Source organism: Phascolarctos cinereus, unplaced genomic scaffold, assembly GCF_003287225.1.
Source record: "Phascolarctos cinereus isolate Bilbo 61053 unplaced genomic scaffold, phaCin_HiC Scaffold_726;HRSCAF=1367, whole genome shotgun sequence".
In the NCBI taxonomy this organism is placed as follows: Eukaryota; Metazoa; Chordata; class Mammalia; order Diprotodontia; family Phascolarctidae; genus Phascolarctos; species Phascolarctos cinereus.
In genome coordinates, this window is record NW_027556098.1 from 372,505,872 (window position 1) to 372,531,532 (window position 25,661).

Sequence of the window (25,661 nt, forward strand, 5' to 3'; positions counted from 1 at the left end):
CTTTCCCATCCTTCAAGGCCCACCTGGTGTCTCTGTTCCCATGAGCCTTCCTCCTGAGCTCCTTTTGCAATTACTGGATTCAGCAAGCACCCACTACTTCTGAGTGCTAGGAGAGAAGGGGGCGCAGGAAGGAGGAGGAGGAAGAGATAGGGAGGGAGAGGGAGATGAGAGAGAGAGAGAGAGGGCGATCAAGTCAGCTTACTGGCTGCTGGGGAAATTCAACACTTACACCAATAAATATGATACAAATTAGAATGTATGTGCCTAAAAAAATGTAGAAACATCATACTGTACTTTGAAATCAGATGAAGAATGGCCATTTTTAGCTGGGTGGGGAGAAAGGTGTAAGCAAAAGCATTGGAGGCAGAAAAGTATAAAAACACAGTATCATCGGGAAGGGAGCTAGGCACTCATCTAATCCAGTAGCCCATTTCACAGATGAGGAAACTGAGGCCCAGAGAGTGAAGCAACTTGGCCGTGGTCATATAGCTACTACATAGAAGAGCCAGGATTCTTGCCTAGGTCCTTACTACATACACCCCAGTCTGTTGGGCAAGCCCTGTGAATCTGTTTGCTAGGGGGCTTTGTCCAGGGATGTCCTACGCACTCTGTCCAAGGGCATTGTCTTCTATTTACCTCTTCTTATTTCCAGATGACAGTCATCTCTATTCAATGACAGTGCAGAGTGGCCCCAGCATCCATTGGGCCCAACCCAGTAACTGGTACAATAGCCCTAAAGGCTAAAGTTGAAGGAGAGTGAGATAAGGGTAGTGTTGGAAAAACCTGCCCAGCCTGTTGGCCGTCAATGGAGAAAGCATCACCTTATCTCCTGGTATGGTGTGTAAAATCCCCCTCCCCCTTCTTCCTCCTCCTTCCCCCCCTTCCCCCCTTCCCCTCCTCTTCCCCCACCCACTATCATCTGGTAGGTTTTTCCGGTTGTGCTGTGGGGGCAAGAGCTCAGATTTGGAGTCAGGGACCTTCTTACCCTGGCCACGGCCTAGCCAGCCGTGTGACTGTGGCCGAGGCTCCTCATCTCTGTCTCATCTATAAGATGGAATGATCTCTGAAGTCCCTTTTAGCTCTAACTCCTCAGGTGCTGGATGCAGGACACATGCCAGGAGGCGTTCCGGGATCCAAAGGTTGACTTGTGCTGAGCCGTCCACCTCCTTCCTTACCCGCCCCTTACCTCTCAGCAGTGGTGGCGTGATTTGTGAGATGGAAGGGCTGAATTGGGAGGTGGGGATGCCAGGCTCCAGGCCCACTCAGTTGGGTTGGGGTCCTTTTGTCTCTCTCCTGCTGCTGTTCCTAGGCCTTTGGATTGCTCCAGTCCCCTCCCAAGTCTCCAGGCTTTAGTTGGGACTCCTCTCACTAGTCAAGTTTGAGCTTTGGAAAAAGGTCTTTCCTAAAACTTATGGGGAAAAGAAGAACACCAAAAATCCCTTACATGGTACAAAATTGTAATGTCACAAAGCACAATCACTTTATCCCAAGAGACCCTTAATTGGGGTAGCCATTAGTGCTGGCTAAAGCAGCCCCCCCCATCTTCACTTGTGTCGGCCTGGTGACCACAGCTTGTCTCCGTCATCCATAGGGGCAGAGCCCTGCCCCTTCCTTCTCTAAATTCACCAGCCATCCCACTTTGATTCATTTAAATGCACACAGCATATGTACCACCTGCTGTGAGTGTGTGAAAGCCTGCTCAGCCCCAGGGGAGATGCAGAGCCCAAGTGCAGCTCCGTTTGCTGCAGAGGGAAAAGTAAGAATTGGATTTGGGGGCCAGAAAACCACCCTCACATCCCAGATCTGCTCCTTGTGACTGGGGTCCTTGGGCCTCAGTTTCTTTATCTGTCAAATAAATTCTCTCCTGTCCATCTTCCACAGCTGCCACCAAGTAATTTTCCTAACCCAGGACTGATGACATCACCTCATCTGTTCGCCAAACTCCAGTGGCTCCCAATTTTCCTCTAGAATCTAGTGTAGATTCCTTTGTTTGACACTTGAACTCTCTTTTCAGCCTGCCCTCTCTACGTTTCTAGCCATCTTATACGTTACTCTCTCCCTCCCGGCTCTGAGATCCAGCCATAGTCGCGCACTGTTCCCATCTTCTCCTACCTCCTTCCCTTTGCTGACCCCCTGCCTTAAATGCCCCTTCCTCCTCCCTCTGCCCGCTGGCATCTCTGGCACCATCCAAATCTCAGCTTCAGCACCACCTCCTACGTAAAGCCTTTCCACGTGTGAGTGTCCTCCCCCCCCAACCACTGGCCGTTCTTTCGGTATGCATTATGGCTGTCCATCTATGTGTGCTAGAACAGGAGCTGGTAGAGGACAGGGATCTTTGCCCTCTTCTGGTCTCAGTCTGTCTGTCGCTTTACCCGCTGCCTGGAATGGAGTGCTTAATAAATCCAGCAGTGGGGCTGGATGAGACAGCTCCAGGCTTTTCCAGGTCAGCGCCTGTGGCTTCAGCAGGGCGTGTTTCAGCCAGTTCTTCCCATCAAAGCTAGCCCTTCCTGCAGTCTCTGGGGCTAGTCATTCCAGCCCCAACACGCCCACCTTAGCATTTTGGGTAGAGCCTGTTCAGGCTGCAAGAATTTCTTTGGTTTAGGCAGTTCCTTGGTGAAAAAACTCCTACTACCAGTGAAAGTCAGCAGCTTGCACCTAGGGTCATAGAGGATCAGTATATGTCAGAGATGCGACTTGAACTTGGGGCTTCCTGGCTTCTCTCTCCATGATAGCAGGCTGCCTCTCAAGTCATAAAACATGTTTTAAATTCAGGTCCTTAAGATTTCATGGGCTCCTAGGGCGTAGAGCACCAGGCCTGGGAGTCAGAAAGACCCGAGTTGAAATCCAGCCTCAGACACTCACTAGCTGGGTGACTGTGGGCAAGTCACTTCACCCTGTCTGCCTCAGTTTCCTCCTCTGTAAAATGAGCTGGAGAAGGCATTTTTGCCAAGAAAACCCCAGACGGGGTCACGAAGAGTCGGACATGCCCAAAATGACTAAACAGCCGCAGCCCTAAGAGTTCCAAGCTGTGGTGCTTCCTCACCACATCTGGCTGCCCAGGCAGCTTCCTTGTGGTCCCTTCTTTCCCTGTGGCTTCCAGCAAGTCGGCCTTATGGAAGGAGCGTTCCTGGAGATGGGAGCCACAGCTTTCACTGGAGCGGAGCTGCCAGTCAGGGAATAAGAGTTGCTTGTTCACACCAGCCGCACAGCCAAAAAGGAGGTTTCTCTCTGTGTACAAGACTCATTGACTGGTGAGAGAGAGCCACAATCCAAGCCTGGTGAACCTTGTTTGATGGCTGGTCCAGCCTCAACTCTGCAGAGGCACCACGCCTACCTGGTCCCCAGCTTTTGGGCAGGGCACATTCCCTGGCATAGGACTGCTTCAGTGCCAGCTTCCCGTTGATGGGAACTGTTGCATGAGGGGGAAAAGGCAATGAGAGGTTACTCATTCAGCAAATATTGGAGTGCTTACTATGTGCAAAGAAAGCCCTGGGTGGGGTGGGGTGGGGTAAGCCACAGGGGACAGTGGGAAGAGGTCTGGATGGCCCAAGTTCAAATCCTGGCTCTGCCATTTCTAATGGGGATTTGGGACAAAGCACCCCATCTTGCTAGGCCTCAGTTTCGTCATCTGTCCAATGAAAGGGCCGGGCCTGTTGAAGTACCTGCCAGCTATAAATGTGTGATTCTGTGTATGACACCATACTTGGCCCAGGGTTTCATAGGCATGCCTTGCCTGTGAGATTGTATCTTATCTGGACTCTATCTCCCCCAATGCCTGGCTCTGATCTGCACACACTAAGTGCTTATTATCATTTGCTGGAGGTAAGCCATGGGCACATACATCTGTGTCACACAGCACAATTATGATCCATGCTGCAGGAGGTCCGAGAAGGGACTGACTGATTATTTCCAGACTGGGTGATCTGAGAAGGCTTCCCGGAGGAGAGGGCAGCAGCATCTGAACTGGGCCTAGAATCAGGAGGATTTTTATGATGTCTAAATAATAGGCCACATCTCGGGGTAAAATACAAAGTGGCCAAAGGTGGGAGAACTGTGAGTCCAAAGAATTCTCTAACCCTCTGGGCTCAGTTTGGCCCAGTGCAGCCCTAAACTGCCCTGCTGGCTCTCCCCTTATTACACCCCCCCCCCCCGATACCTCTCTGTCTTCCACCCACATTCCTCCAGACAGCTACCTTGTTGCTGGGGTGTTCAAGGAGGGAATTGAAGAAATGGAATGATTGTGTAGTGTGGAAGTCCCTGGGGCCTGGCTGAGATGAACTCCCATAGGGAGCCAGAGCTGGTACTCTAGGACCCCCGGCCCCTTCCTGAAGAGCCAGGAGGTGGTGCCAGCCCATGGGCATCCTGCTGGCCAGCAAACACCCAGTCCAGGATGGTGCTGTGCCTGGGCTACGGTCCCCTCCTTCCTGCCTGTGTCAGGGAGGAGGGATGGAAAATGGTAACCGAGCAGTGTCTAGTCCCCTTAGCAACAGAGGCAGTGACGTGAGAGGCCCGTGCTAGAGTGTCTTGCTTGTCTCAGCAGATGGAGACGGGAAGGAGATGTAAATAAACTCTCCTTGCTGAGTGGGAGCAGCTGCGGGGGCCAGGTTCCGGAGAGCTTGTGTTTTGGTGAAATCTCTTCATCCTGGCCGGTTCATTTTTTTCATAATCACACCGTCAGGCAGGACAGGAGGGAAAACATCCTACCATTCCATGGCCAAGGACCAAGCCTTTGGCAGCCTTCTGAGGTGGAGCTCATCCTGCTGGGGTGTTTAACCTGCGACCTGGCAGCACCAAATTGGACCTTGGCTTTCCCTCTACCTCTACCTCCCTTCCCCAGCCACCCCAGCATCACTACCAATGCCTGGTATCCTGAGAATGGCCACACATCTGCGCAGAGGTTGGAGGGTCCTGAAGGATCCAGCTGTACTTAGTGTGGTCCAAGCAATGTGGCAGTCAGGGCCTGCCAAGACTTCTGCTCACCCTTTCAGGGGCCCCTCAGGAAGGGGGAGAGACTTTCAACTGGCAAAATATCAGGGCCTTAAGAAGTCGCCTAGCTAAGCTGCCCTCACTATGGGTGGGAAAGCCGAGTCCCTGGGAGAGGGTGAATGACTTGCCCATGTTCACAAAGTGAGTCAGTGATCACTGCCAGGATTCAAACACGGGTCTTCTGAGGGTAAAACCAGTGCTTTTCCTGCTACACTGAGGATGAATTACCTACTCTCTTTGCTCTCTGGAAAGTTGGCATTCGTAGGTACCAAAGGATATGGGGTGTTTAGGGACAGGATCTGCAGAAGCCGGGCTCTCAGAACGCTTCCATCTCCAGAAGGAGAGGCTGCTGCTGTGGAATGGTCTCTGTCACTTTGTCAGCAGCAGGAAGGGTCCTGAGCTGCACAGATACCGTCTGGCTCAAGGATGTGGAGTACTGACAGAAAGAGCACTGCCTTTGAAATCGGGGGTAGGGTGTGGAGGCACACGTTTTCACATGCAGCCAGCACAGTGATTTATTTTGCTTGTTTTTGCTTCTCAGTTCCAAGGGAGATTATGGGGGCATGGGGGGTTATGGGAAAGTGACAGTTACATTAACAAGCCCCATGAAACATTTTAAAAGGTGGGGGGGGATAGATTTCATAGACTTTAGAGCTGGAAGGGACATTTGTGGTCATCTTAATGTAGATGAGGTAACAGGCCAAGAAAAGTGAAGCGTCCTGCCTTGGATTAGTAGCAGAGCAAAAATATGGCTCCACATTGTCTTCCTTCCATATGCCGTACCACTTCAGTGTCTGAGAGAAATTCTCTTGCATATTCTCTCTGTTTGTCTGTGTCTCTGTCTCTCTCTGTCTCTTTTATTATCAGGTATTCTTTTTCCCCAGCCTAGGGCCAGATTGTGTTATACCAGTCCTTCAATAGGTAGAAAGCACTTAGCACAGTGCCCAGCACATAGTAGGTCCTATGCTATTAAATGATTATTCCCTTCCTTACCCTCTGCACCAGGGAGACTAGGGAGTTTGCATTTTTATCCCTTAGGTAGTAAGGGCAAGAGTCCCATGTTGGAGATAGGGATTCCTGGGAGCCAGGTCTGGTGTCCTTCTGGAGAAGGCCCAGGGGCCTTGAAACTCTGGGGCTGGAGGCCAAGTAGCTTTCTGGAGTTTCGTCTGGAGGAAAAGTCTGCCTTCCTGTTCTCACTGTGTCAGCCCCCCTGGAGGCAGCCATTCCAACGTGGCGCCATGGAGAGGGCAGGATTTGGGGTTCCAGGACCTCCACCTCTGTCCTGGCTCTATCACTTCTTGCCTGTGTGACCTCAGGCAGGGCACTTTACCTATACCTTTGGGCCTCGATTTGCTCATCTGCAGTAATAGCCAGCTTTTCTGTAATTGGCACATTACAAGTATTGCCTTATTTTATCCTTGAAACAACCCTGAGAGGTAGGTGTTATCATCATCCCCATTTTACAGATCTGTATAATAAAGAGGTCAAACTAAGTGGCCTCTGTAGTTCCTTCTGTCTAGAAATCTCAGGTCCTGTGAATTACTTCCTCATAGCTTCCATATCTGAGACCTGGTAATCCTGATAAGCCACCTGCCTCCCCTCCCCAAGAGCAGCAGGAAACAAAACTAGTTGAGAGGTTGAAAACAAGAATGTCTTCAGTCACACGATCAGCAAACATTTATTAAGTGCCTGCTGTATGTCTGGTACTACGCCAGAGGAAATGGGCATCCTCCTCAGTCTCCACAAATGAGTGGGGGAGTCAGGGGCACGCAGGGTTCAGAAGACCTGACTCCAGACCCAGGGGAGACACTTCCTAGCTGTGTGACCCCGGGCAGGGGGACTTTGCTCTCTGGTTCCTCTTCTAGAAGATGGGGGTGACTAGAACAAGATTCCTTCCTCGAGTGAAGCTCAGTTGAGGTAACATGAGGCAAGCACTTTGCCAACTGAGCAACACCAATCACGTGCTTTATAAGTATGACCAGTTACTGTTTCTGTGCTGGATCTCAGCAGGGTGAATCTGAAGGGAAGCATGGAGTAGTGGGAAGAATCCTGTGTCCACAGTCAGGAGACCTGGCTTTGAATCCAGCAGGCCAGGGCTCTGTGGCACAGTGAGGCTGATGCTGCCTCCTTGGCCTGCCTCTGGCCTGTCCCACAGGACTCTTGGGGAGACTTGGGGGTGGCTTCCATGGGATGGGCCGCACTGATAAGGCAGGGGGTACTGGGGATCCCTGTTGGGGTACTGGTTGGATTAGGTGCCTCTGGAGTCCTTTCCTGCTCTGAGAGGTCACAATTCTGGGCATAACCCGCCCCCACTCCTTCCCCCTCGCCGCTGTTACTCCTGTTGCTCTTACCTTGGTCCCTGCCAGGCCTCCTTGCTTGCCCTGCCTTATCCCAGGGCCAGACCGAAAGCTCTGTTTTCCCTGTAGCCCCAGGTCATGCCTGTGGTAACTGGTGCTTAGCAAATAAATATCTGTTGACTGGAATGAATGGGAGAGGGTGTGAGTGAAAGAATGGAGTTAATGAGTGGGAATGTGTTTCATAAAGTCTGAATCGGTGTGCAAAGGTATGTCAGGTTTGGCATGGTTGAAAGAGGGTAGGACTAAGAGGCGTTACCTTGGCCAAGTCAGTTTCCCTCCCTGGGCCTAAGAAAGTGGGACTAATCTTTAAGGTCCGTTCCAATTGTAAATGCTGTGCCCTAAGAAAACAAAACTAAATGCCCTAAAATTAAAATTTTCAAGCTTGGCCCCCCAAGAAAGGAACAAGAAAGCACATCCTTCTTTTCTTTTGCAGAAGTGTGGGATGGAGGGTACAGAACATTGTATGTACCGTCAGATTCCCTTTGCTGGACTGGGGTGATTTGATTTCTTTGTTGTAGGAGATGACTTTCTGGGAGGGAGAATGGGGGGAGATGTATCTGGAAACCAAGGTGATATTTTAGAGAGATGGAGACTTTTTTTCTGTAATCCTCCGTTCCTGTGATACCGTAGACAGGTAGCCGCTGCCCTGTCACAGCTATGACAGAGACTCATTGTGGTTCAGTGAAAGGTATGTTTGCTTTGGTGACAGAGGACCTGGGTTCCAATTCCGATTCTGCTCCCTTACTACCTATGTGACCTTGGATAAGTCACCCTTCTCCAGGCCCCAGTTTCTTTATCTATGTGATGAGGGATTGGAGAGGTCCCTTTGAATTTCGAGTGTAGGACGGTGTGACACGCCATGGAATGAGTCCACGTTTCTTTAGCTCTTAGTGTGCTAACACTACCACCACCTATGCCCCCAAAAAGAGGAGTCAGGCAGCTGGAAGGATTCCACTCCACAGCGAGGGGAATTTGGTCTGCACGTTTTAGAGAAGCCAGCAAAGCACAAATCTGACGTCAGAAACTTTGGGGGCTGGTCCACAGAAGTGGCAGCTTTCTTTCTGGGCTGTTTGAGAGGCAGGAGAGTGGATGGCTTGACCTTGTAGGTCCCTCCCTGTGTAGAAGCTGATACTTGGCTAGGGGATTCTGTGCCTGTGGGGGCATTTTTCTTCTGCTCCAGACACACACAAGAGAGCACAGGTGTGGGAGGGGTGAGAGGATTTCAGAGGGAAGTGGGCTGCTCTCCTGACCTTTGACTGTAAGGGACAGGGACACAGCTCTTGGCCTCCTCAATGGAAAATGACTCATAAGCTAAACTGACCCAAGCAAGTGACAGCATCAGGCCCTGTGGCTGGGCTCCTGGGCCTCTTTAGGGGACAGACCAGGAGACCTCCTCCTCCAAGCTCCCTTTGTCCTCTGGTGCTGAGCAGTTTCCCCATGAGGCCTCAGGGCACTTCATCTGACCTGGGCTTTCTGGGGAGCCTCCCTGTGTCCTGAGCTGTTTCTCCCTCCAGCAGGGACTTTGGACTGAATGTACCGGTTCATGATGGTTTGGGACCCGGCCACAGAGGCTGCCTCAGGCACTCGCTAGCTTTTTCACTGAGCAATCTCTGTCTGCCTCACTTTTCTATCTGTGAAATGAGAGGGTTGGGCTTGGACTCCTTTGAGGACCCGAAATCTGTGATCCTGTGATCCCAGCGTCTCGTCTCTATCTATGCTTAACCTGGGCCTGTAGCCAAGTCATTTAGCCTCTGTGAACCTCAGTTTCCTTGACTGTGTCTGTGTTTGTGTCCTAATCCCCTTTCCCATCCAGGTTGCATTTCCTTAGCGCTCTGCACCTCTTGTCTTCTGTGGTGTCTCCGGGGCAGAGAGAAGTTAAGGTGTACCCCTGATTCTTCCATCCAACATCTCCTCCTATTTAGCTGTGACCTTGAGTGAGTCATAGAGGAGCAGAATCATCAGATTCTAAATTGAAAGAGACCTCAGAGGACGCGAAGCCCAACCCCTTCCCATTGTAGAGGGGGAAAGTGAGGCTTCGAGAGGAAAAAGGACCTTGCCAAGGTCTCCCTGATAGTAGGCCGCAGAGCAATGGTTTGGATGCAGAGGGAGTTGGACTCCCTGCTCTGACTGAGAGGAGGCGTTGTCTCCGCTCCCTTGGGCTGAGTGCTTTTGGGGCACCCAGACCTTCCTTTCCTACCTTGTGAGGCCACTGTGGGCAGAGAAACATGAGCCCCTGTTGTTATTCCCCTGCAGGTTTCCATGTGATCCCCACCATCTCCAACATCGTCCCCGAGAGCTGCCTGCTGATCGTGGTGGGGCTGCTGGTGGGGGGCCTGATTAAAGGAGTCGGGGAGAGCCCACCCGTCCTGGAGTCAAAAATCTTTTTCCTCTTCCTCCTGCCCCCCATCATCTTGGATGCTGGCTACTTCCTGCCCCTGCGCCCATTCACAGAGAACCTGGGCACCATCCTGATATTCGCCGTGGTAGGCACGCTGTGGAACGCCTTCTTCCTCGGTGGGCTCATGTATGCCGTGTGCATGGTCGGGGGCCCCCAGATCAATGAGATCGGCCTCCTGGACAACCTGCTGTTTGGCAGTATAATCTCAGCCGTGGACCCTGTGGCCGTGCTGGCCGTGTTTGAGGAAATCCACATCAACGAGCTGCTGCACATCCTTGTGTTCGGGGAGTCCCTGCTCAATGATGCAGTCACCGTTGTGAGTGTGGGGATGGGGGGGGGAAATGGGAACAGGGGAGGCCCTTCAAAACCAGTTCAGATTCAGACACGCAGATGTACCCAGGGTGAGGCCCTGCTCTTGGTGTTGGAGATACAAGACATGAGGCATGACTGATCTCGAGGACCTCATGGTCCAATGGGGAAGGAGTTGATACCCAAGGGCAGGAGGAAATGATGTGCCGAGGAGAGATCTTTCTTTGGGACTGGAGGAGTTAGGCACAGTTTCCTGGAGGAGGTAGGAACTGCATTGGGTCTTGAAGGAAGTCAAGAAAAAGACTCTAGGTTGGGGTCATGGGGGATGGAAGAGCTGTCAGGCAGGAGAGGACAGGATGAGAAGCACACATGGAGAATAATCCACTTGGGCCGGAACATCCTGTGTACATGGGAGGGAGAGAAGGCCTCCCAGGGCTCGCAGAGCTGGCAGACATGAAAGGAGGATCATAGGCAAGAGCTTGCCCGTGATTTGTACAGTGGAGTGAAGGATAGGTTCAAGAGGGGATGAACTGGAGGCCGGAGTATGGTTAGCAGGCCCTTACAGAGGCGTGGCTTAAGCTTGGAGGGGAGGGAGGAGGAGATGTTCCGGAAGTAGAACAGCCAGATTTGGAGGCTGATTGCTGTACAGGGACATGCCCCCTCCCGTGCTGCAGGAGGGCTACCGGTGTTTGAGTCCTTGCAGAGGACCCGAAGCTGTCAGGAAGAGTGAACAAATTGGAATACGAGACTCAGATCCCCAAAAGATCTCTACAGGCTAAAACACTTGGTTTACTCCAGTGAACCCAGAGAATGGGCTTGGGATGAAGGCAGCGGTGACAGTCCTTTCTGGCATGTTCTGCCTGGTCTGACCACTACCGCCCTGGATGGGTGCTGCTCTCTAGGGAGGAGACACGCAGAAGCTGGTGTGAGCTCCAGTGGGCAGCGACTGCAATGGAAACATGTCACAAGCAGGCTAGTTGAAGAAATTTGGGGTATTTATTGCAGAGAGAGAGAGAGAAGACTTCCTGGAAATATCATCACTATTTTCAGATATTTGGAAAGCCATCTTGTAAGATCATACATTCTGCAAGGCCCCCTTATTAGGGAAGGTTACCCAGAGGTGCAGTTTTTGCTCAGATACTTAATGGTTAGAGCTATCCAAGAGCGGAATGGGCAGCTTTTTGGGGTAGAGTTCCCTAAACACCTAAAGGTGTTCAAGTGAAAACTGTTCAGTCTCTTGTTAGGGATGTTGAGAGAGACAGCGAAACAGAGACAGAGAGATGGTGCTTCAGGTATGGGTTGGGTCAGCTGCTTTCTCATCTCCCGCCGGAATCCTCTGAGTCACTCTCCAGGAAGAAAGAACACATGTCCCTCTGCCTTCTCTCCACTTCTTATCTCTGCCCCAGGAGCTGGAGCGCTCAGGAAGGACAGTAGTATGTGGCTGACCACAGCCTTCACTTGCCCTTGCTCCGTGCTCCAAAGTAACAGCAGAGAGGCTTGGCCTTAGGCCTTCCAGGGCTGCTCTAGGAAAGAGCCCCTGCAGAGGGATGACAGCCAGAGACCCCTCGAGTCTCTGAGCAGGCCTGGATCATGGAAACCTGAGGTTCAATCTTAGCTTAGCCACAGTGAGAGGGGTAACTTGCCCCTGGGGACGTAGGAGGAAGAATCTGCTTGTGTTCCCAGACACCCACAGAAGAAATGAGAGGGTTGTACAGAAAGAAAGAGAAAGGTGGGAAGCACTCAGCCCCAGGGGTAGGTGGGCTTTGGTAAGGGGCAGCGGGGACACTTGGAGCTCATTCCTCCCAGAGTCACTGAGGCAGTGACCAGGAGGAGCACAAACACACAATCAGAAGAGAATTTATTTGGCGGAAAGACTGTAGCTTCCAGGCAGAGCCCTACCCAGTTTAGGAAAAAAAAGCCCCACCGTGCTAATTTCCCCATATTGGACTGGAATTGGGAGATTTGGCTTCTCATCCCTGCTTAACCCCTAATTTATTATGTGACCTTGTGAAGCTTCCATGTCCTCATCTGTTAAATGGGCGTCAGCAGCAGCGACGCTGTGATAGAGAGACCCCCTGGACCAGGGGTGGGGAGCCTGTGGCCTTGAGGCCACGTGTGGCTTTCTAGATCCTTAAGTGTGGCCTTTTGACTGAAGCCAAATTTTCTGGAACAAAAAGGGATCTAGAAGGCCTGGTTTACAAGCAGAGGGCCTCCACATACATGTAGGAGAGCTAGAAGAAGCCTTCAGAGACCCCCGGGCCAAAGCCTGAATTCTGCTAACACAAGTCACAACCGGACTTGGCGCTTAAAAACACTCAAGTCCTCGATGATGCTGGAATAAGCTGCTGTGCGTGGCGGAGCGCTCCCAGGCCCCAGGCGCTCACTGCCCAGCACGCAGCAAGAGCATTTGGATCCCCATTCTGAGCAACCTGACCCCAATCAAGGGACCAGAAAGACTCTTTTTACAGGGGAAGGACACGAAGGAACACGGTGAATTCAGAAGCCAGGGTGCGCCCAGCAAGCAAGCTAGCTGGTCCTGGCGATCCCTTTTTCTAACTCTTACCGTCATGGACAGACTCAGTTTGTTGGACTTTTTGCTGATTTCCTTAAAATGTTTGTACGTATTTCTTAAAGGAGAACAGGTCACAAATGAATGTGCTTACCATGGCGGGGAAATGAGATTAGGCCAGATGATCTCGAAAGGCCCTCCCAGATCTTGTAATGTGCTCAGCCCACCCCTGGCCACGGAGCTCCCAGGATTATGTTGAGAGCCCGGTAGAATCCCTCTGGATCACAGTGGGTCCTGAGGATCACAGGACTCATCCAGAGGAGATCTTAGACACCAGCTAGTGCAGCCATGTAATAGACAAGGAACTTTGAACCCCGAAGAGGGGAAATTACATGTCTAAGGTCATGCAGGTAGACACTAGTGGAGCCTCTATTTCTGGGCCTCTTCTCTTTCTAACTTGCACCACCCTGCCTTAGAATTATGAAGTATTGAACAGATGGCAGGTGAAGAAGTGGCCTCTGTTATTGCCATTGATAACTGATTTTTTTCACCTGGTGGTATAGTGGCTTGCATGCCAAGCTTGGAGTCAAGAAGACCAGAGTTCAAATCTGGCCTCAGATACTTCCTAGCTATGTGACTCTGGCAAGTCCCTTAACCACTATTTGCCTCAGTTTCCTCAACTGTAAAATAGGGATCATAACAGCACCTACCTCCCAGAGTTGTTGCAAGGATCAAATGAGGTAGTAATTGTAAGGTGCTTGGCACAATGCCTGGCACATAGTGGGAGCTATAGATCTAGAAATATTTATTCCCTATTCTAGGAACAGAATCCTATTCTAGAGGCCCTCTGGAAAGAAAATCTCAGAATGTCAGAGCTAGAAGGGTCCCTGGAACACAGAATGTTAAAATTAATGAGATGGTTAATCTAAATGACCCTACAGAGCCATTGTAGCTCTAAATCTATAGAATGTAAAGGCTGTAAGAGACCTTAGAAAATTAAATTGTTAGCTCTGGAAGGGGCCTTAGACCACAGAATGTCACAATTGAGAGGACCTTAGAACCCAGAATGTCAGAGCTGGGAGGGCCCTTAGAACATAGGATGTCAGAGCTGGGAAGGACCTTAGAATCTAGAATGTCAGAGCTGGGATAGACCTTAGAACCCAGAATGTCAGAGCTGGGATGAACCTTAGAACCCAGAATGTCTGAGCTGGGAAGGACTTTAGAACCTAGAATGTCAGAGCTGGGATAGACCTTAGAACCCAGAATGTCAGAGCTGGGATGAACCTTAGAACCCAGAATGTCAGAGCTGGGATAGACCTTAGAACCCAGAATGTCAGAGCTAGAAATAAAACATCCAGTTCAACTCCCAGAAACCCAGAAGGAGAAGGGGATTTGTCTGAGGTGATAAAACTAGTTAATGGCAGAGAGAAGCCCAGTGCCCAGCTCTTTGGCCCCGGCTTAGCCCCCTTCCCAGCAGGGCAGGCATACCTGTCCTCTTTGCTGAGCTTTGCCCCTGGCCTTCCCAGGTGCTGTACCATCTCTTTGAAGAATTTGCCGGCATTGACCATGTGACGCTCGTCGACATTGTCCTGGGCTTCCTGAGCTTCTTCGTGGTCTCGCTGGGGGGGGTATTTGTGGGGGTGGTCTACGGCATCATCGCGGCCTTCACCTCCCGCTTCACCTCCCACATCCGGGTCATCGAGCCGCTCTTCGTCTTCCTCTACAGCTACATGGCTTACCTGTCAGCTGAGCTCTTTCACCTGTCTGGCATCATGGCGTGAGTCACTGGGCCTGGGGATCCCTCTCACCTGCTTTGGGGGGAGGCTGCTTAACACGTTGTTTGTGGACCTGACATGGCCAAGTAAGAGCCCTCATGGCCCAGCTTGTAGCTATATTCCCTAGTGGCCACAAGTAAATTGGATACGAGTTCTCATGCAGCAATGTGTGTTCCTAAAGTCTAGGGGGACAGGGTCACCCACACTTCCAAGTCCTGTACTTCCAATGACCCTTAAGGGGTGGCACTTAGGTTAGTGAGGGGCGCAGCATGAGCAGCTGTCCCAGGAGCTGGACTTGGCACGGCCCCTCATTTTACAGATCAAGAAGCTGAGACCCCAGGAGGGTAAGTAACTTGGCCAAGGTCATACGGGTGGTGAGTGGCAGAGCCTCTGGCTTCACATTTACTGAATGACTAGGAGATGCTGAGGAAGGCTTTGAGTGGGGAGGTCGTGGCATAGTGTGAGCAGAAATCGTATTTTAGTTGGTGCTGGAGATGAAGTTTGATCAGTTCCATTCTGCAAGCATTTATTAGTCGCCTATGGTGTGCCCAGCCCAGTGCTAGGCCCTGAGAATGCAAAGACAAAATGGTTCCTGACCTTGAGGGAGACAGGGGGAATACATGTGTCTACAGAGTAATAACAACAACAAGAATAATAATAACTAGCATTTATATGCATTTTAAGATTTACAAAGCATTTTATATCTCATGGGAGCCTGACAGCAGCCCAAGGAGGTATTTTGCAGAAAAGGAAGCTGAGGCTGCCCTGCTGGTGTGAGGCAGAATTTGAATTCGGGTCTTCCAGATTCCCAGTCCGGTACTCTCCCACTGCACATCAATATAAAGTGTACACCATGCGATTCCAGAGCAGGGAGAGCGTCCTAGCGAACTGAGGGATGAGAGAGGGCCTTGTAGAGGTGGGAGTGCCCGCCTTGAAGCCAGCCAGGGGTTCTGCGAGGCAGAGGTGAGCAAGGGGAGCTGTTCTAGGGATGGGGACCCACGTGGGCCCCCAAAGGTCTAGAGGTGGAGGCACAGAGCTAGCCAGTTGGCCTGCAATGGCGAGTGTGTGAAGGGCAGTCCTACAAATAGGACCAGAGTGGTAGCTGGCAGCCAGGTTCTGGAGGGCTGAGACATTGTATTTATGGGCCTTGGTCTTGATTTCTAAGAGACAAGGAGAGCCTGAGCTTGAAAGAGTTGATGCAGAGGATCTGGGTTCAGACCCTGACTCTGTGATTTACTATCCTGTGTGACCTTGGGAAAGTCCCTTTCTTTCCTCTGTGCCTTAGTTTTTCTCATCTGTAAAATAAAGAGGTCAACCTTGATCCCTAAAGGTCTGTCCAGCACAAATCTGTGATCCTGAGATTCCTGGGTGGCGCTATCTGAGTAGAGAGAAGAGGCGAGGTGCAAGAAAAGTAGACATGGGAGAGCCTTAGTTGACTGGTGGATACAGGGATGGATTGAGGGAGCAGGAATCGTGACCAGCTCCAAGCTTGCAAGCCTGGGTGTCCCGGGAGAAGGAAGGATCTTCTCAGGAGAAGACCGTAGAGGACTTTGGATAGCATTTAAGGCAGACCCTTTTACTAGTCTACCATACAGGAGGCCAGTAGGAAAATGCCCCCAGCCCTACCGCTGACTAAGGAGAAAGAATGGTCCTTCCCTGGGAGACCTTGTGGTCTGGGTGAGCCGCCTCACGCCTCTCCAGAGGAGGGTGACAGACCCACAGGGGAGAGGCATGAGCGCCCAGAAGAAGTGTGCTTTCCTGGTGGGGCGGGCTCTGAGGGCCAGGGAGCACGTCCGGACCAACAGAGCCAATTAGGGCTCCTCTGGGACCTGGGCCCCCTAGCGCCTAGTACCCTGGTACAGTGTTCTCTGGGGCTGTTCGTCTCCATTTACAGAATGTGAGCTTTTCCAGGGCAGGCACGGCTTGGATTTTGTCTGGGACGTTATGTGGCATGTGACAGGTGCTTGGTGAGTTAGATTGGAACCAGGAAGAGAGTGGAAAGGATGGGGAGAGTGATCAGCTGTGAGACAGGAGTGGGAGACGAGGCCCTGACTCTGCTCCCGGCCACCCCCTCCCTTCTTCTCCCTGTCTTCCCCTGGGGACCCCACCTGTGGGTCCCACGATGCTCCCTCCAGCCCTATGTCCCCACAGGCTCATCGCCTCAGGGGTGATGATGCGTCCCTATGTGGAGGCCAACATCTCCCACAAGTCCCACACCACCATCAAATACTTCCTAAAGATGTGGAGCAGCATCAGTGAGACCCTCATCTTCATCTTCCTGGGCGTCTCCACCGTGGCCGGCTCCCACCACTGGAACTGGACCTTTGTCATCAGCACGCTGCTCTTCTGCCTCATTGCCCGTGTGCTGGGTGAGCGGGCAGGCTGGAGCATGGGGGTCTGGACAGAGAGAGCTGGGTTAGGTTGCCAGGAGGCTTCTGGTTCCTCAGGCTAGAGTCCAGGAGGCCGGCAACTTTTCTGGGTTCAGTCTTAGGGAGGAGGCCCCTGATGTCACACTGCAAAGCCTCAGTGTGGCCACAGAGCCCTACAGGGAGCCTAGCAGTACCCTGGGCTGGGAGCAAGGGTGTGTTGTGGTGGAGGACACATGGGAATCACATAACACAGTCCCTGCCCTCAGACTTCACGGTCTCTTTGGGAAGAGAGGACACATATGTACACCTGACATAAACATTTAAGCTAATCAAACCAAGTTGTGGCACAAGAAAGCCCTGACCTGGGAGTCCAAAAGCCCTGGCACCCACCTTCTGGGGCCTTCGACCTCATTTTTTCCATCTGTAAAAGGAGGGTCTTAGAGCAAATGATATCTCGGGGCCCTTCCAGCTCTGATATTCTGTGTTCTATGGACCCCTTCCAGCTCGAACATTCCATGCTCTAAGGGCCCCCCCCAGCTCTGATGTCCTGTGTTCTAAGGGCCCTCCCAGCTCTGACATCCGGTGTTCTAAGGGCCCTTCCAGCTCTGACATCTGGTGTTCTAAGGGCCCTCCTAGCTTGAACATTCCATGTTCTAAGGCTCCCCCCTCTTCAGCTCTGACATCCAGTGTTCTAAGGGCCCTCCCAGCTCTGACATCCTGTGTCCTGAGGACCCTCCCAGCCCTGACATCCGGTGGTCTAAGGGCCCTCCCAGCTCTGACATTCTCAGCACTTTGCATGACAGGTGCTAAGGGGACCAGTAAATGAGTGATTTGGATGGAAGGCCCCTCAGGGAGGAGAGGCACACAGGTTGACACTTGAGGGAAGAGTGGAAGTCAATGCACAGGTGGAAGGAGTGCCCCCACTTAAGGAAGTCTCCCCCACCCTGGGCTGTTCTCAAGCTGCTGCCTATTCCCCCCCCTTCTTTCCCTCCCCAGGTGTGCTGGGCCTCACGTGGTTCATTAATAAGTTCCGCATTGTGAAGCTGACCCCCAAGGACCAGTTCATCATTGCCTATGGTGGCCTGCGTGGAGCCATCGCCTTCTCCCTGGGCTACCTCCTGGACGTGAGGCACTTCCCAATGAGGGAACTGTTCCTCACGGCCATCATCACCGTCATCTTCTTCACTGTCTTCGTGCAGGTTGCTGGGGCTGGGGCTGAAGGGTGAGGGGTGGGAGGGACGCGCCCCCGGGCTGTCTTCCCTTCTGTTGGCCTTTCTCCTGCCTCAGAGGGCACCAGAGACACCGCTTTGTGCCGTCCACAGGGAGGCCGGTACCAGGGCCTCAGCCTCTGCTCTGGACCGTCTCACACCCGCTGCTTAACTTGTGGCAGGTCGTGTGTCTCCGTCTGTGAAGTGGGGGGCATGACCTCCCCATCCCTTCTCACAGGCTCTTAAATCTTCATGAGACCACAAAGGCTTTGGGATCCCAGGGAACAGAGCAGTGGAGATTAGACTGTGGCCCAGTGGAACGATCACCAGCCTCAACTGTCGGAAGACTCACTTGTTAGCTGTGTGTATCGAGCGAGTTCCTTCTCCCTGGAGCCTCAGCCCTTCTTCTGTGAAGTAGGGATAATGGGCTTATACAGTTCACCTGCCAGGCTGGCCACGAGGCTTTGAGCATTAGAAAATCTGCATCATTGTGACTCGGGTCCTTTGGTGGAGGCCCTGACAAGAATACTCAGAGGCCTGCGGAGTTGGGCCAGAGTTTGTACTGAAGCTGCTGGGCAGGGTTAGGTTCAGAGGAGGGAGAAATCCTTCTGTCTGAGGGGATCGAGGAGAGCTTTGAAGAGGAGGTGACACTTTGGTAAGGCCTCGAAGGATGTTCAACAGGTCAAAGTGAGGGAAGAGCCGAGCAGAGGCCTGAAGGCCTAGGATGAAGCCTGAGACAGCCCACAGTTAGCTGGTTTTGCTGGAACCCACAGGGAGAGGTAGCGAGTGGAGTAGAGTGAGGCCGAGGAAGGGCAGGGCCTTCAGTGCCAGGAGGGGAGGAAGGCAGCAGCAGCCTGGGAATTTGGAAGGAGGCCTGTGGGGAGACCCTTGGCTCTAAGACTTGACTGGCTCATGACAAGAGCTACTGTGGAAATGGGAGAATTAAGAAAATTATCATCAGTCACTAATGCTGCCTATGAAGAACCTTGTGTCCACACAGCTCCAGGTAGACCTGGCGCCACTGTTAATAACAGTTCCCTTGCTGAAGGAAGTGGCTTTGTGGTCTTCATCCCTCCATCTTGGAAAGTGTTTTCTTTTTTTTTTTCTTCCTGATTCTTTTTGTTTGTTTTTTTAAATTTTATTAATTTATTTTGATTTATCAACAATCACTTCCATATGCTTTTGAGTTGAAAATTTTTCTCCCCCTTCTTCCCCCCAACCCTCCCCAAGACGGCACACAATCTGATATAGGCTTTACATTTACATACCCATTAAACATATTTTCACATTAGTGAAGCTGTAAGTAAAAATTAAAACCAATAGGAGGAACCATCAGAAAGATGAAACAAAACTCAACAGAAGGTAAAAAATAAGTGAGAGCGATTCGACTTCCATAGTTCTTTCTTTGGATGTGGACAGCATTTTCCATCCCGAGGCTTCTGGAGATGTCTTAGATCCTCGTAATGCTGAGAAGGGTTCAGTTTAACAATCTTAGTCATTGCATAATGTGGCTGTTATTGTGTACAAAGTCCTCTTGGTTCTGCTCACTTCACTCAGCATCAGACCATATAAGTGAAAGTGTTTTCTTCACTCACAAACAATGACCCCTTATGAAGACCTCTTCCACTTAGCAGTTCACTTTCTCCGCCCATTGAATTCTTGTCCTGTCTCCATGTATTTGGTAGGGCAGATGGTCTTAATCCTCACTTTACAGGTAAGGACACAGACCAAGAGAGGGAAAGGTTTGTCCACATAGCCAGGCAGGGCCAGCATTTGAACGCAGGTCCCTTGACTCCCCCAGCCTATGCTAAAGTGCAAATACATGTGTAGATTGTTTGAATTTGTTTAAATTCCTTATCTCCTCTGTCCTTTCCAAGGGCCATCTAGGGCCAAAGAAAGAACAGGAATTTTTTGTCCATCCTTCAGTGATAAGGGAGAGCCCACAATCTCTCTTGGCTATCTAGGGTCTGAGGCCCTTTCCCTCCAGGTAAATTTAACCATTGTATTGGCCTGAGCAGGGCCCTGTGTGCAAGTTGTGGCCTTGACAGTTTTCTGCAGAGAGCTTTGGGGCTACTCTTGGCCCTGCTCTCGCTGGGGGCAGGCTCCTTGGAGGTCTGACCCCCGGAGTTGACCCTCCATCCTATCTGGCCTCCAGGGCATGACCATCCGGCCTTTGGTGGACCTGCTGGCTGTGAAGAAGAAGCAGGAGAGCAAGCGGTCCATCAATGAGGAGATCCACACCCAGGTAGAGGCAGGACGGGCCAAGGCAGAAGGGAGAGAAGGGAGGAGAATCAAAACTGGCCCAAAGTGGAAAGGCTAGCCTGTCTTCTCTGGGAGTCTTAGGACAAAGGCTGGATGACCAGGTGGTGGGGACCTGGGGTGGGGCCTTCCCAGATTGCTGGTGGTACGGTGACTTATCCTGTGTGGGGGAGAAGGGCACACCTCCAGGAAAGGTGATTGTGCTCTCCTGGGTGGGAATCCCCCGGACCTTGGCTGTGAGGCTGGACTGGGCTGCGTGAGGCTCTGCTGCCCCCTCTCGTCCATTCTTGGAAGTGCTGCGCGGCTCTAGTCAGTGCTGAGCTGGTGGCCTCCTGAGCCCAGAGCAGGGGATGGGTGTCCGTGACTCCGGGAGTCAGGCCGGCCTTTCACAGAGGCTCCGGCCCTCATGGCCTTGATTCCATTTCAGTTCCTCGATCACCTTCTGACGGGCATTGAGGACATCTGTGGCCACTACGGCCATCACCACTGGAAGGACAAGTAAGCGGAGGGAGGGCATTGGCTGAGGTGGGGTGTGGAGCCCGGCCGGCCAGGGAGGCAGGGCCTGCAGAGGGTCTGCTGTCGCCCCCCAGACTTAATCGGTTCAACAAGAAGTACGTGAAGAAGTGTCTGATTGCAGGGGAGCGCTCCAACGAACCCCAGCTCATCGCCTTCTACCACAAGATGGAGATGAAGCAGGCCATTGAGCTCGTGGAGAGTGGGGGCGTGGGCAAGATCCCTCCTGCGGTCTCTACTGTCTCCATGCAGTGAGTGTGGCTTCCTGTGGCTGCCCCGGGGTGGACCTGCGAGGCCGGGGGGATCCCATCAGGCCGCCTCTCTGTACTGCCCACAGCAGCCGCAGGGGCCGGGGAGAAAGGAAGGAGCCGAGGGGAGAATGTCTGACGGGAGGGCGTGAGGGGCAGAATTCCAGGCCGATGGGAGGTCACCTAGTTAGAGAGGGCTTCGGAGACTGGAGGGGACGCAGAAGAGTGTGCCTCCATTTCACCTGAGTGCCTCAGGTCATGTGGGTGAGATCCAGGCTTCCTCCCCTCCGTCTCCAAGCTGGCACAGACTCCCACTGGGAGAGAGGGCTTTGCACAAAAATGAGTCTGCCTAACCTCGCATATCTGCGTGTCCCCAGAAACATCCACCCCAAGGCACCTTCAGAACGGATTCTGCCAGCACTGTCCAAGGATAAGGAGGAGGAGATTAGAAAAATTCTGCGCAACAACCTACAGAAGACACGGCAGCGGGTAAGGGTCTGACCCGGGCATGCTTTCCCGGCCTCCGGGAGAGCCTCTCTGCACCCCTGAACTGGAACTCCCTGGGCCGCACTCATCCCATGCTAACATTGCCCTCTAGGCCCTCGCCCTTTCACTTTGGAATCTCCCCTTGTTCTCTTTCCTCTTTGTGTGTGTGGTCCCCCCTCCCCCATTCCCCTCTTTCCTTTATTGGATCTTCCCTCTCTTCTCCCCCTTCCCATTCTCTCTCTCTCTCTCTCTCTCTCTCTCTCTCTCTCTCTCTCTCTCTCTCTCTCTCTCTCTCTCTCTCTTTTTTAACGGATTGTGACTTGCCCAGGGTCACACAGCTAGTAAGTGTTATTTGTTTGAGGCTGGATTTGAACTCAGGTCCTCCTGACTCCAGGGCTATCCATTGCACCACCAAGTTGCCCCTACAGTGCTCTCTGTGGCCCCCCTCCCTGCCTCATATTGCAGCATCCTCTGGCTCCGTATTGGTGTCCCCTTTGCTTCTCCCTTCCTCCCCACCCCGATCTCAGTGCCTCCCTCTCTGCCTCCCCACTAATCTTCCCTGGTCGCCCGGCAGTTAAAATCCTACAACAGACACACATTGGTGGCTGATCCTTTCGAGGAAGCCTGGAACCAGATGCTGCTGAGGAGACAGAAGGTTCGGCAGCTGGAGCAAAAGGTACGTGGGCCTGGTCTGAGGAGCCAAAGTGTGGCCCAGCCCTGGCCTCAGGCCTGTAGGACAACCCCCCCCCCCCCCCCCGCCCCTGCCTCGGCCCCCAGCCCTGGCCTTGGTGTTCTCTGGGCCCCAGCTGTCCCCACCACTGGGGCATGGCAGAGAGAGGTGTGATTTCAGGGGCTGGGCTTCAACCTTCCCCTCCTCCCCCACCAATGTCAGACATGAAAAAGACCTTAGAAGCCATGAAGTTCAACCCTTTCTTTGCATAGGAAATTGAGAGTGAGACGAAGGCTGAGGATAAAAGCAGTGAGTGACAGAAGTTGGCCTAGAGTTAGATTCTGTTTGCCTCAGCCCAGGTCTCAGTCCTTGGCACTGAGCTCCTTGACCCCCCACTTCCAAGCCTGCCATGTGTTCTGTCTCCCTTCCTCAGATCAATAACTACCTGACAGTGCCAGCCCACAAACTGGACTCTCCTACCATGTCCCGAGCTCGAATTGGTTCAGGTATGGGGGGCCCGGGGCAGGGCTGGGGGCCCGGCTCGAGTGTAGGGGCTCCCAGGTCCCCCAGGATTGTCAAACAAATGCAGTGAGTGTCCCCTCGGAGTGTCTGTGTGCCCACCCTCGCCCAACCCCCCCAGGACTGGCACACTGTGCCTTGGGGATGGGCAAGGAAACAAAAGCAGATGGTTTTCTTCCACTACCAACTGTCTAAAAGGGAGAGCCCGGGTTGGGGGGAGAGAGAGAGAGAGAATGGCTGTGTCTGTATCTGTGTCCTGGGCTGCCTTCTAAGCTCCAGGAACTTCCCAGGGGCCTTCATCTTGACTCCATGGTACCCTGGTGCCCTGGAAGAGGTGGTTGAGGGTGTCCAGAGATCATAGGATTGAGAGACTTGAGTTGGAAGGGTCCATTCCTACAACTTATTAAGCCCACGTCCCATCCAGAAGCAGCTAGAAGAGGGAGGGGCAGGAATCGTTTGCCTTGCTGCTGCCCTCCAGCCTTGAAGGGGATGGGGCCATGTCATTAGCTACTGAGTCCTACCAGCCAGAGTCCTGTCCTGCTGCTGTAGCAGGCACAGAGATCCATATGCCCAGAGTGAGAGAGGAGACCCAGTCTTGCCCCTTTGAGAGGGAAGACAGTCCTCTGGCCCTTAGGTGCAGGTGAGGCCGTGTGTGCGTGGTGGAGGGAGCCGGGTTAGGATGTGTCAGGTTTGACTTCTGGAAGGAAGGCTGGGCAGAGCAAGGCTTTGCCTTGAGAGGACAGACTAGCTGTTGCCTGTCTCCTCCTCTCCCTGACCCTTCCCATTGACCCACAGATCCCCTAGCCTATGAGCCAAAGCCTGACTCAGAAAACCTCCCTATCATCACCATTGACCCCGCCTCGCCCCAGTCCCCTGAGTCTGTGGACCTGGTAAATGAAGAACTGAAGGGCAAAGACTCGGTGCTGGAGGAGGAAGAGGAAGACGAGCGTGGCCTTGTGATGCACCCCAAGGAGCCCTCCTCCCCAGGCACAGATGACGTCTTCACCCCAGAGCCGGGGGACAGCCCCAGCACCCAGCGCATGCTGCGTTGCCTCAGTGATCCTGGGCCTCGCCCAGAGCCAGGCGAAGGAGAGCCCTTCATTCCCAAGGGCCAGTAGTGGCAGGGCCAGGGGCCTCTGAGGACCCATGGGGGCCTCTCCCCTTCCTTCCAGCATGGCAGCTGGGCTCCAGCACGGCTTCCCACCCCTGCCGGGCAGTGCCCATCTCTCCTTCCAGCACCAGCCCTCAGAAGGCGGCACAGCGGACACCACTGAGATGCTTCACTCCCCTCCTCCTGCTGCTGAGGACGGTGAGGTTGATTGCCGTGCACATCCCTCCTTGGGGCTGGACAAGCGGCTGGCATTAATAACCTCTCCCTCTTTAAACGTCCTGTCATCTTCAAACGCTGGATTTTCAGAACTCTGGGGTCCTGGCCAGGGCTTGAGGCTCTCCCTGATGGCCCAGACCCTCGTTACCCAGCAGGCAAGGCCTTCCTCCCCTGCCTAGTTCCAATAGGCTCTTGTTTTCCTTAAACCCTATCAGTGTCTGTAACCAAAGAACCGTCCCCTCCCTGGCACGTGCCCCCTGCTGGGCTGGCCACCTTGGTCCTGCTCTGGCTGGTGGTGGGGAATCCAGAAGCAATGCAGCTGTTTACCCCTGCCTGCCCTCAGCCCCTAATTCGATTCACACAACACCTAGTAAGGGCCTGGTCTGCGCAGGGCCCTGTGTGCAGCACGGAGCCTACAGAGGAGGAGCCGGAGTGGCTCAAGAGAGGGGGTATGGGGGGTATCGGTCCTGGAAGGCTTCTTTGGGGCCAAGCGGGGAGTCCTGCCAGCTCTAGAGCGTATTGGTGGAAACCTGGCTCGAACTGAAGCTTCTGATAGCAGGCTGTCGGGCATGGAGCTTCATTCCCCTTCCCCAGAATCCGGAGTTCTCAGCCATGGGCCCCACCCCCACTGCCCCCACAGTCTCTGCTTTGTAAAAGGAAATGCTGATACCCCCCCCCACGGTGTCTTGGTCCCCCCCATTCCCGTGCCCCAGGGTCTCTAGGACTAAGCCAGTGTCACCCAAGCAGTTTTCCTAGGGGACCTCCTTCCCACAAATCTCTGTTCTGTGCCCCCCCCCAGTCAGTCTGAGTCCCCTTGCTTTTAATGTCTTTCTTGGGGATTCCCCTCCCCACACTATGTGTCAGTGTATCCCTGGCACCTCCACGAGGGAGGGTCATGATTATAGGGCCTCAAGACCACCTCCCCTCACCAGGGTCCATTGAAGCAGGTACCCACAGGCCCTGCTGTCCCCCCCACACACAACCCTGCCAATAGCTGTCACCCGTCCTGGTCCTGCTGTCTGTCTAAATGTCTGTGATCCCGGAGGTGATCAGGAGGTCAGGGGCAGCTCTCTAGCCCCAAGGAAGGGACGTTGTGAGGCCCCCCTTCTGTCCCTCCCACCTCCCTCCCACCATGATTGTGCAATATTCTCTCTTCCCCTCTATACCCCACACCCCCTCGGGCCTGGCTGCCCCTCACCACCACCATCCCTTGCCTGGGTGCGCACGCTGTCCCTGGCAGAAGTAGCTAAGCAGTGAAGAGGCTGACTGGGCTTAAGGCTGTGGTCGCCACCTCCCCCTCCCATCCCACCCTGCCCCACCTCCCTGTGTACAAAATGAAACAAATCTTTTTCATATTCTAATAAATCAATGTGACTTTTTAATATGTTTGAGGTTATTCTTGGGGAACGGGGCCAAGATAGGAAGTGTGACTGCAGGACTTCGATCCCCCAAGGAGCAAAGCAGATGAAGTAATCGGGTGGGGGGTGGGACGGACACAGGCCTCGCCACCCCAGTACTGACTGGTCCCCGGGTCCTATGAAGGATGCAGTATACAGTGATGTCCACCAGGGGGCAGTGGAGCCCCAAGCTCTCCCAGGCACCTTAATGGACTCGAATACCATAGTTCTTGGACAGACTTCCCTGAGCTGTGCTCTGGTGGCCCAGCGGGAGGGGGAGGGGCAAATGTCCTTTGTCTTCCCTCTTCCGCTTACCCACTTAACCGAGGTG

The 25,661-nt window shown here is 53.1% G+C and overlaps 1 protein-coding gene across 1 annotated transcript in view; it reads left to right on the top strand.

Annotated features, from left to right (window-relative positions):
• SLC9A1 (solute carrier family 9 member A1) overlaps window positions 1–25,315 on the top strand; it is a 73,236-nt gene extending 47,921 nt beyond the window's left edge. Inside the window, exons 2-12 of the mRNA XM_020983239.2 lie at window positions 9,597–10,057; window positions 14,086–14,336; window positions 16,486–16,703; window positions 17,700–17,902; window positions 20,067–20,156; window positions 20,598–20,668; window positions 20,761–20,934; window positions 21,309–21,420; window positions 21,992–22,093; window positions 22,521–22,593; window positions 23,402–25,315. Coding sequence (XP_020838898.1) covers window positions 9,597–10,057; window positions 14,086–14,336; window positions 16,486–16,703; window positions 17,700–17,902; window positions 20,067–20,156; window positions 20,598–20,668; window positions 20,761–20,934; window positions 21,309–21,420; window positions 21,992–22,093; window positions 22,521–22,593; window positions 23,402–23,724 — 2,078 coding nt within the window. The 3' untranslated portion in view covers window positions 23,725–25,315. The remainder of the gene's footprint in view (window positions 1–9,596; window positions 10,058–14,085; window positions 14,337–16,485; window positions 16,704–17,699; window positions 17,903–20,066; window positions 20,157–20,597; window positions 20,669–20,760; window positions 20,935–21,308; window positions 21,421–21,991; window positions 22,094–22,520; window positions 22,594–23,401) is intronic.
• The last annotated feature ends 346 nt before the right edge of the window (window positions 25,316–25,661 follow it).